This window comes from Anopheles aquasalis, chromosome X (assembly GCF_943734665.1).
Source record: "Anopheles aquasalis chromosome X, idAnoAquaMG_Q_19, whole genome shotgun sequence".
In the NCBI taxonomy this organism is placed as follows: domain Eukaryota; kingdom Metazoa; phylum Arthropoda; class Insecta; order Diptera; family Culicidae; genus Anopheles; species Anopheles aquasalis.
Genome location: NC_064876.1, coordinates 4,195,443 through 4,206,070, shown reverse-complemented (window position 1 = coordinate 4,206,070; position 10,628 = coordinate 4,195,443). Strand labels below are relative to the sequence as shown.

The 10,628-nt window shown below is 50.2% G+C and overlaps 2 protein-coding genes across 3 annotated transcripts in view; both read left to right on the top strand.

Moving 5' to 3' along the window:
- The first annotated feature begins 1,330 nt into the window (after positions 1–1,330).
- LOC126571421 (adenosylhomocysteinase) lies at positions 1,331–3,687 on the top strand. Its single transcript, XM_050229913.1, has 3 exons — positions 1,331–1,576; positions 1,693–1,883; positions 2,506–3,687. Exons 1-3 carry the CDS (start codon positions 1,552–1,554, stop codon positions 3,586–3,588), a joined length of 1,299 nt encoding a protein of 432 aa, XP_050085870.1. The 5' UTR covers positions 1,331–1,551; the 3' UTR covers positions 3,589–3,687.
- Positions 3,688–4,907: 1,220 nt separating this feature from the next.
- LOC126571305 (otoferlin-like) overlaps positions 4,908–10,628 on the top strand; it is a 20,565-nt gene continuing 14,844 nt past the window's right edge. For both annotated transcript variants that reach the window (XM_050229684.1, XM_050229692.1), the window contains exons 1-4: positions 4,908–4,992; positions 7,155–7,592; positions 7,687–7,745; positions 10,413–10,628. The exon at positions 10,413–10,628 is cut by the window's right edge and continues 851 nt beyond it. In XM_050229684.1, coding sequence (XP_050085641.1) covers positions 7,514–7,592; positions 7,687–7,745; positions 10,413–10,628 — 354 coding nt within the window. In that variant the 5' untranslated portion in view covers positions 4,908–4,992; positions 7,155–7,513. The remainder of the gene's footprint in view (positions 4,993–7,154; positions 7,593–7,686; positions 7,746–10,412) is intronic.

The window sequence follows — 10,628 nt, the reverse complement described above, 5'->3', positions numbered from 1 at the left end:
GAGGGGGTGCTTATGCTCCAACAAAGAGAGGGGAACTGGGCCTGGGAACTGGGAGAGGGGAATGTTCCAAATTCTCATCTCGCTCGCATCTAGACGCGCGCGCGCGCGATAACAATGGTGATCGATGACGCCAACTTTCGGTCCAGCAACGTAACATGTTCATGACGTGGCCTCATGAACAAATCGTGCCGAGATAGTATTTTATAGATCATCCTCCCCCCCCCCCCCTCCCCGCCTTCCCTCACAAATCACAAGTACAAAAAAAAAAAGTGGCCAAGCGGCGCTCCGCAATCAACTGGACGATCGCACGAAAAAAAAAATGAATCCGACTACAAAAAAAAAAAAAAGTAGTTGTTGATGGCCTTATGTACAAAGCGAGCGGAAATATGAAATATAAAATACTATCATCCGGCAATCTTGTATGGACCAGGGGAGGCTTGAGCGCCAACCGGCCGTGGCTGCCCATCTACCGTGGCAAAAACAAGAGCTGGAGCGAGGTACAGGAATGCAGGGTCGAGGTCGCAGCGTTTAGTGCCATAAATAAAGGAAAGTAAGGAAAAAAGGTATCAAGTTAAAGTTTCACCCCAAGTGCCTCGAGACAAGCGATATAAAGGTAAAGGTTATGTAGGGAAGAAGCCGCGCCAGTTTAAGAAGGTTAGTTAGTGTAAACCATTACGGTTCACAAGTAGTCAAACTGAGAGTAAAATGTATCAGCCAGCGGGGTTGAATTACCAAAAAGGAGCGAAGGAAATGTAACGATTAAAACACAAACCTATGGTGGGAAGATGCCCCGCCTGTTAGGTAGGGTAAAGAAGGTTAGGTAGGGTAAACCATTAAGGATATAAGTAGAGATGTTTCGAATGCGTATATATGTTTGTTTTGTATAAATATTTGAAGATGTATGAATTATTATATTAATGTGTATGAATAGATTCAGTTGGCCTGGTAGCCACTAGAAACGGAAAAACGTTTCGCCTCAAATTTATTCCGCGTGGACGAAACCAGGGGGTCCGTTGAAAGAAATTGCTTGAAGTTTACTGAGCAGCATGGTTTGTATTTTTTATTTTTTTTTCACAAAAAATGCCCGATTTAGTAAAAATCACAAAATCGCGCATTTGCCCTCGGCGGGCGGGTGAGCGACCGAGCGCCCGAGCGTTCATTCTACTGTTACTCGAATTGCGTGAATGAACGTGCCACAGAATGTGAGGAGCAGATAAGTTGTGGCGCGCACCAACGGATGAACCCAACGAGGCGGTCGTTTCACAACCATCAGAAGAGCTGTGCTATCCGGTTCACCCGTGCGGCTGACAGGCGTGTGAAGCATGCTTCCGTTGAACAATGCACCGCACCGCGTCGTGGGTCTCTCGGTTTGGCGCAAATCAGCACGGGAAAACAGTCGTCTAACCAGCAGCGACCAGGCAACACGTTCAGCTCTTGAAGCTCCCGGAAGCCCACTACCAGCACCAGCTCCAGTACACTCTTGCCATCGGCAGACGCGGTGTGGTTAATTCTCTTCTATCAATTGGCTACTGCAAGCGCAATCAGCAAAACATGTCCAAACCGGCGTACAAAATTGGTATGTATGAAATCTGGCAATAGCAGCAGCGCTGCTGAGCGTTGATTCTTTGCTTGCATTAATGGATGTGTTTGTGTCTCTGTTTTGATTTCGTTCCCGCCTCCACACGACGCCAGCTGACATCTCGTTGGCGGAGTTTGGGCGCAAGGAAATCATTCTGGCCGAGAACGAGATGCCCGGTCTAATGGCTTGCCGGCAAAAGTATGGACCAGCGAAGATTCTGAAGGGTGCCCGGATCGCCGGCTGCCTGCACATGACCATCCAGACTGCGGTGCTGATCGAAACACTCATCGAGCTCGGCGCAGAGGTATGATTACTACACACGCATGGGAAGATTGCATGGGAAGCACTAGTTTCAGTGGCCAGTAGGTAACGAATATTCCACTCTTCACTCATCTCTGCTGCCACGGGCAACAGTCAGACGTAAGTGGCCTTCCTGACCTCCCCGAAAAGGGAAGTGGAACTGCTGATAGCCTTTGGCATTCGTGACCCCCCACGGGACACTGATTAGTTGATGGTCCGACCGGTTTTGCTTCCTCCAAAAAAACCAAAAAAAAAAAAAACACATAATCATCTCGACCGGCGTGCCCTGACGTCAGCGCGTTCTGCGATAGCATCAGAATGATGCCAGCCATGTGCCGTTGGCCGGTAACGTGCGGGTCTGTTGCTATATTTAAACTGCCGAACCCACTGCTGCTGCGGCCCGATGGTCGCTATCTCTACTTCCTGCTCGCTGCCCATCACGAATTCTGGGCCATTCTTTCATGGTTCAAGCATTCGCTTAGCGTACCGCGACCGACGCACGCGTTGCGCTATCAGTAAGAAGATCAGCAGCATGCGGAGCCAGCGTGTGCTGGAAACACGGGCGATATCGATGAGACACAAGGCTAAGACTTTGCGATACATTTCCCCTTATGTTGTTCACACAGGTACAATGGAGTAGCTGCAACATATTCAGCACGCAGGACCACGCGGCCGCCGCAATGGCGAAGGCCGGTGTGCCTGTATACGCGTGGAAGGGTGAAACGGACGAAGAGTACCTGTGGTGCATCCGCCAGACGCTCATCTTCCCCGACGGCAAGCCGCTCAACATGATCCTGGACGATGGTGGCGATCTGACGAACCTGGTGCACGCCGAGCACCCGGACCTTCTGAAGGAAATCCGGGGCGTCAGCGAAGAAACAACGACCGGCGTGCACAATCTCTACAAGATGTTCCGCGACGGGCGCCTCGGTATGCCGGCCATCAACGTGAATGACTCGGTGACGAAGAGCAAGTTTGACAACCTGTACGGTTGCCGCGAGTCGCTGCTGGATGGTATCAAGCGTGCTACCGATGTCATGATCGCCGGCAAGGTGTGCGTGGTAGCGGGGTACGGCGATGTAGGAAAGGGGTGCGCCCAGGCCCTCCGCGGTTCCGGTGGTCGTGTTCTCGTCACCGAGATCGACCCGATCAACGCGCTGCAGGCGGCAATGGAAGGCTTCCAGGTGACCACGATGGAGGAGGCGAGCAAGGAGGCACAGATCTACGTCACCACTACCGGCTGCACCGACATCATTATGGGCGAGCACTTCCTCAACATGCCGGACGACTCGATCGTGTGCAACATCGGTCACTTCGACTGCGAGGTGAACGTGGCGTTCCTCGAGAAAACGGCCAAGGAAAAGGTGAACATCAAGCCGCAGGTCGACCGTTACCTGCTGCCGAACGGCCGGCACATCATCCTGCTGGCGGAGGGCCGCCTGGTGAACCTGGGCTGCGCGATGGGTCACTCCAGCTTCGTCATGTCCAACTCGTTCACCAACCAGGTGCTGGCGCAGATTGAACTGTGGACCAACCCAGACAAGTACCCGATCGGGGTGCACGTGCTGCCGAAGAAGCTGGACGAGGAGGTGGCTGCGCTGCACCTGGACAAGCTCGGTGTCAAACTTACCAAGCTCAGCCCGAAGCAAGCCGAATACCTGAACCTGCCGGTCGACGGCCCGTACAAACCGGACCACTACCGCTACTAGTGTACGCCGCACGGTGCAGAGCGAGCGGGCTCCCTCACTGCAAGCGTAATCGCATCAATATCTTCTTTTACAATAAACCAATGTCTCTCGAGGAAGGTATTTGGTTGAAAAGGTTTGCATCAGTAAGAGCTGAACGAAATGATTCGAATGGTTCTGATAGAAGAAAAAACAACCGTTATCCCCTTAGTTAGGAATCTTACGCGTGTTGGTAAACAATTGCTGGCGTGTTAACTATTTAGTTTTTTAGTTAGTTTTTTTGTCGAAAAGTACACTTTACAGTAGAAAAAAAAAGAATATTGCCCAAATGAAAGCTCGCGCAGCAGCGCAGCTTCCGCTCAGGCTCGCACTTCATGAATGCGGCGAAAATTGACGACGCGTAGGAGACGCCACGATGCTGCGGGCACCGCGAACTTTTAATTTCCGATATGCGCGACCGGGAACGTCGAGCATCAGCGTGTGTATCCTTGCCCGTAACGTCACCGTCGTCGTCGTCGTCGTCGTCGTCGTCGTCGTCGTCAGTCGTGAGCTGGGCGTCCGACGGCACGCACGTACACGCGGGAGGGCGGCTGCCATCGCGCCTCGTCGCATCAAGTGTGTCCGCGGCGCAACTTTCGGTTTTGCTGGTGTCGGTTGGTTCGTGTTCGCGCGCGGCGTTCGCTCGCACCCAGAAGCCATCTCCGGCGAACATAGGTTTGTGCCCAATCGTCCTAGCTTCGTGCTTCTCTGGCGGCTCGCCGTCAATACGCGTCACCAGCAGCTTCACCGACGTCATGCGCACCAGCAGCAGCAGCACCAGCAGGAGCAGCAGAAAAATGAGGCGCCAAGAGCCCTGTCGAGCCGAGGCCGAGGCGTAGAGTAGTCGTCCAAGTGTAGAGGGCACTTTGTAGGGCGTCCAAGGCAATTTGTCCAATTGACCGTTGCTGGTCCGCCGCACCGCACAGGACTGCAGGAGTTTCTCTTGGACGAGGTGGAAAAAGGGGCGCGCGCGCGCGCGCGCGCACTCTCAGGCCCGAAACGCGCAACAAGCACCAGAGCAAAACACCGCCACCACCAGCAGCAGTCCACCTGCTGCTCGAAAGCAACACCGAGAGCCTGGATTGTTGGTAGGAAAACGGGAGGAGTGAATGGATTTGCGGGTAGAAGTGTGCAGAGCGTGCCATGTATATACTATATTCATATATGTAAAGCGATATATTCATATGTATATGGCGGACTGGTAGGACGATAAGTGAGCCCGCTATAGTCCCGCTTCGAAAGCGGAAAGGGCCTCACGGTGGCTGCGCCGTTGTGCAGCGCCAGTTCGGCCACTTCAAAACTAACGACCGACCGACTGTGATGTGCTGTGTAGAGTGCAGCAGTGTGTAGCAGCAACAGTGTGCACACGGCAGGTCCCGGAGTTCGCTGGTAGGGAATAGTAGTAGAACCTAGTGGTCACTGGAAAGTGGTCACGGCGTGCACCCGTCCTACTACCTACCGGAATACACACGGAAGAGTGTATACACAGTGATACAGTGGACTAGATAGACTCCTCCTCCTCCTCGACTCCTTCTCAACAGTACAGCGCCTTACAACACCACCTGTCCGCCCATCCCATCGGAAGAAGTTCCGCTGTGTGCGTGTGTATGTGTGTGCCAGAGAGTAACCTTTCCGTTCGCCGGATCTCGCCGAAGACCCTTGGGCCGACATTAACAAACAGCGGACGGGCGGGCGGGCGGGCATTGATTGAGAGCCGCGGTCGCCTTTCGCCCAATTAGTGTTGCTCCACTTCAACCACCTACCCCGCCTCCACGATTCTGTGTGTGTAAAAACAGGAAACACCCCTTGCCTTGACCCTTGACTGTCATCCCCCCTATCCCCCAACCACCAAACCGAATCGTGTGCAAATGTCATGATTTCAGGCGAAAAAGGATGTCCTTTCCTTCCGACCAAGCACCCCGTCCCCAGCTCCCCACCCATCTTTTCTTTCATTCTTCCTTCTTGAGGCTGCTGCTTCTCCTCCTCCTCCGCCTGCTCCCCCGTAGTAAACTGTCGTGCGAGACCGGAACCGGTCGCTCTCGAACGAACGCGGGGCAATTCAACAAGCGTTTCCGCTCGCCCCATCATCCCCCGGTTTCCGGTCACCTGCCACACTTTCTCTCTCTCTCTCTCTCTCTCTCTCTCTCTCTCTCTCTCTCTCTCTCTCTCTCTCTCTCGCACTTACGCATTAGGATGCCTTCCGGTGGTACGTGCGTGCGTGCCTGCTTGTGACGAGGTCGGGGACGAGCGAATCGATTTCGGGAAGATTCCACGACGCGAGGCACGATTGCGAAATGGTTACAGTGAGCAAGGGACACAGAGAAAGAGAGAGAGAGAGAGAGAGAGAGAGAGAGAGAGAAAAGAAAAGGGCGAGTGTGACCCGCAGCAATGAAGTACTTTCACCCCCCCATCAGCGCCCCATCGTACTAACACCAGCCACGGGCAACGTGCGACGCAACGCAACGCAACCAATACCAGCAACTCGTTTAGGGACGAAGGAAGCTAAATGGGGTGGTGGTGATGGTGCGCACCTTTACCTGTAGCGCTCGATCCGCTTGGTTTGCCTATTTCCGCTCTCCCCTCCGCCCGCAATGTGCGTTTCTTTGTCTCTGTGTGTCCGTGTCTGTCCTTTCCTAAAAACAAAAAAAAAACTACAGAGGCTTCTCCGCTACGCTACGCAGGCGACTTTCTTCGGCCCGAGGGGGGGGGGGGGGGTCAGGGGGTCCTTGGGATGTCTTTATGGGGCATCATAAATTTGCGTCCTAATAGCTTAATTCGAAACTTTTCGAGCCCGGCCCGCGAAAACGGGCCGCATCCTCGAGCAGGGTAACAGGAAAGGGGGACCAGCGGCGGGGGGGGGGGGGGGGGGCGATTTGGTTTTATTTTGGGGGGATGGAAGGATGTGTGTGGGGCACACTTGCGTTTGACTCACACTCGCACTGTTCGCACAGGAGGATGCTGCATCATAGCACCAGCATGATTGTGTCGGGCGAGTGAGCGCCCCTGTATGTGCGTGTGTGTGTGCGTGTGTGTTCCGGGCACTTATCCAGTATCCTGAAACCGCTCATTTCGACCCATCGCTTCATTACGCGATGATCCTCTTCCGGCTCGATGCGCCCTTAATTTGATCTACTTCATCCCCAGTGTTCAGGATGATAATGATGATGGTGATGGTGAGGCTTAATAGGCCGGACGGGCGGGCCAGAGTGATTATGAGCCAGCGAGAGAGGGCCAGATTGACGTTGTGTGACAAACTAATCTCTTCCTTCCTTATTTTCCCTCAACCCTCCCCTCGTTGCCGGTTGCTCACTGTTTTCGTTATTGTTCCTGCTTGCTGTTGTGCCACCCGGAAGCGGAAGGAAGTGTTCATCGTCTGGCTTTTGAACGTGTGTCTCTCTCTCTCTCTCTCTCTCTCTCTCTCTCTCTCTCTCTCTCTATCTCGCAGAACGCTGACAGCATCTCCTCCTTGCCTCGCAAGACGGCGGGGGCTCTGCGGTCACTTCCTGCCTTTTTGCTCGACGCGTTTAACTTCTTTCTTCTTCTTTTTGTAGACACGCTGGCACTAGAGCGGAGTAGCTTGAGCAGAACGGAACGGTTATCCAGCGTTCATCCGTCCAGCCATCCGTGTGCGTTCGAGCGTTTGTGAGTGCTCGGTTTAACTCAGTGATACGGTGATACAACAACAATCAATCAATCAACGGGCATCAAATGGTCCGCCTCGACCGTGACTAGTCCGTCGGGCGGAGGGACCAAACCACAGGGACCAGGGACCCTAGCCCAGTGGCCGGCCTCAACCACCCATCCAGCAACCTTCGGTGCGGTGATGAAGCGGAACCAGTAGCGCGGAACGAGGACTTGGCCCACAAGTCAGCCCAACAAACACGCATCGCATCCACACAAACGCCACACCATGTCGCTGACGGTGCGGATCAACAAGTTCCAGCTGCCGAAATCGAAGGCGAACCTGCTCGGCCGGGTGGAGTTTCGTGGTAAGTACGCCGGTATCTCGTCGCCGGATCCGTCCCGTGTATACTACCAGCAGCGATGCTCTGCTTCCGTCTCACTTCCACCTTCCACCTGCAGGTGTGGCACACACGACGACCGAGCTCAACTGTGGCTCCGAGCTGGTCCAGGTGAACCAGGTAAGCCCCAAGCCAGCCAGCGAGCGATCCCGGTGTCCAGTATATGTTCATACAACTTCAACCAACCTATTAGGTGTGTCCATTGAAACGTTCGTTTTCTTTTTCTCTTGCGAATAACAAAAACGATTTATTTTGAAAAACAAACAAGCTGCTGGCCAGTAGCTTTTTGCCGTTTTTCAGGCAATTTTCGAATTCCGTGTTAGAAGAAGGTGTCAGCTTTTGGAGCAATGAAGGCAACCTATCCACATTTCGGTACTTCCATAAAGAATGAGGTGGTGTAGCAAACTAAAACAATTCAATTAATGACGCTAACGTTCTCCATCCAATCCAAGTTTGACCCAGTTGCCGGAGGTATTCTTACTGTACGACAACCTTCAAATCTTCATCTTCCAATTTTGGTTCGTTGACTCGAACGTTTGGTTGGCTCAACTCTTTTTCTTTTTGTGACCGCTTCTCAGAAGCCTTAGGAGCCAGTTTTTACAAATTTTTGTTTGTGTCATAACATGTTCACCAAGGGCCTTACACCATCCAACGAGAACGTTCAGTTGATGATTTTTTTTTAAATGAAAGAATGTTATTGAAATTCCCCACGGAATGGACTTTTGCAGGCATTGTACTCGAGCATTTTAAAATCGCCAAAAAAGTTATAGTTAATGATATGGGTATTTACTTATTGCATTGTAAAGGTATTTGTTTATGCTTTGAAACGGCATAACATACAAGGGTGAGAGCCTTCATCGTAATAAGGGGCGTCACCGTTTAGCAGAATCGAACGTTTCAATACACAGTTCTAATAAATTTTGTACAAGGGTAGACCTTTTTTTAAAAAAGCGTTTTTTTTTCATTCGGAACCTTGTAGTTATCAATTGTTAAATTATAAACTACTCCGCCCTCAACTATTTTTACAAGCACCAATCACTTCTCAAATCCATCCAGCACGCGGCACGGACGACTGGCGTAGGCATTTCATCCCAATATTTATTTTTTTATTATTGCTTTAAACCGAATCAAACTAAACAGTTTTAAATACATTGAGCTACTTTTTATTCCTGTTTCACCCCCGTCGGTCCTTCCAAAATTACATCGAATTGGTGCTTGTGTATGCGCGCACATACACCCAGTTTGCAAACCTGTGTGAAAAAATCCAAAACAAAATCTAACAACTTCTGATATTTTTTTTATTTATTCATTGGAATGTTCTTTATTGAAGAAAAAAAATAAGAGGTGCGACAAATTCTAAAAACCGTGTAAAAAGTACATTTTCCATGTTTGACTTAATTCTTTTGGGCACATTTCTTGCAACTATCATATCGTTGGTCAGCACAATCATATTTTGCACACATTCCGCAACGTGTAGGAAAACTATGTTGGTTGGTGGTTACTATGTGTGTGGATCACCAAGAATATTACGGTTGCTTTTTTTCATTTTTCTCAGAACGGAAACAATTCGGCAAACGTAATAAATGCATTCAAAGTACTCACATAGGGCATACTTACAGAACACAGCCATTTGCCAACAATTTATTTGTCGTTTTGCAAGTGATGGTTTCCATTTGATCCATGGTGTCAATTCCTCCTTTAGTTTTCTTAAAAGTTCTCAATTATGTTTGGCTTTTTCTTTTTCTCATTATGCTCGCAAAAGTAACAAATTGGTAGCGACGAACAGCTTCCTGCAACTTCATTAGCATATATTAGCTTTGTGCGTATATCAACCAAGACTAATAGAATTGCTTTTCTATTTTCTGTAATGGTGCCCAAAACCTTACGATTTTTATTCAATTCTTCATCTTCTTCAAATGTTTATTCCATCGATCGAACACATTTCTGATCGGTCAGAATACTTCGCGAACAGAAGCTATCAAACGTTCCTTTCGATCATCATATCGAATGCAACCATAAATTCGCTTGAAAGTTTGCAATGGCATCGTAGCTCTGAATGTTGGTCGACCAGTTATATCGTTCAAAATTTGAGACACCATGTCGTAAAATATATCTTCATTACGTGAAATCCTAGTTTCAGAGCGTCGAAAAGGATTTTTTCGGCCAAAAACAAATTTTAGATGCACGTGTATGCGCAAGCATGCACAAGGCACCGATTCGTAACTATTTCTGTTCAGGCAATGATACTTATGCCTCACATCTTTTAGTGAGTTATTCCTATTCTATGACCAAAATAAATCTACTCTGGAGAAATTTCCAGACCATTTCATTTAACCGTTTTGAATTAATTTTATATCTCCCAAACCAAAATTGTATGTGCGCGCATACAAAGAATCGATGAGGGTTCAATTACAATTAGGGGTAACATGCCCCGCCTCCAACCGGGCACATCCACATTTGGCTCTTTGTTACATATCTTAATGATTAGGGTCCACAATCTATCATTTTAGACATTCTAACTTTGCTCTAGAACAGCTCTAGCTTTTCAACTGGGAACACAAAGTCTCGTCTCGTCCAGGTCGTGCCGCGATGGAAGAAGTAGTTTTCCGTTTCCAATCCCTTTTTTTTCGAAACTCGCTGTTGAACTTTTCCGGTTTTCCACATAAGCATTCTAGGCCCTGGTGTCAAAATGTACATACATGCGTGATTTCGCTGCAATACAAACGTTGCAATTCAAAAGCTGCCGTTCAAGCCGTTCTCTCTCTTCTTCGCTGCACCCCCCCGCAGAGCTTCATCTGGCCGCTGGCGCGACCGGCCGACGACAACGAGACGATCACGGTGGAGCTGCGCCAGCAGACGACCAAGATACTGCTCAAAACTGGTCTCGTCGCGTCGTCGTCATCGAACGGCTCGAACGGAACGGGCGGACACCGCGGTACGATCGCCAGCAGCACCAAAATCATCGGCCGCTTTGTGATGCTGATGCAGGGCCTGAAGGTGGAG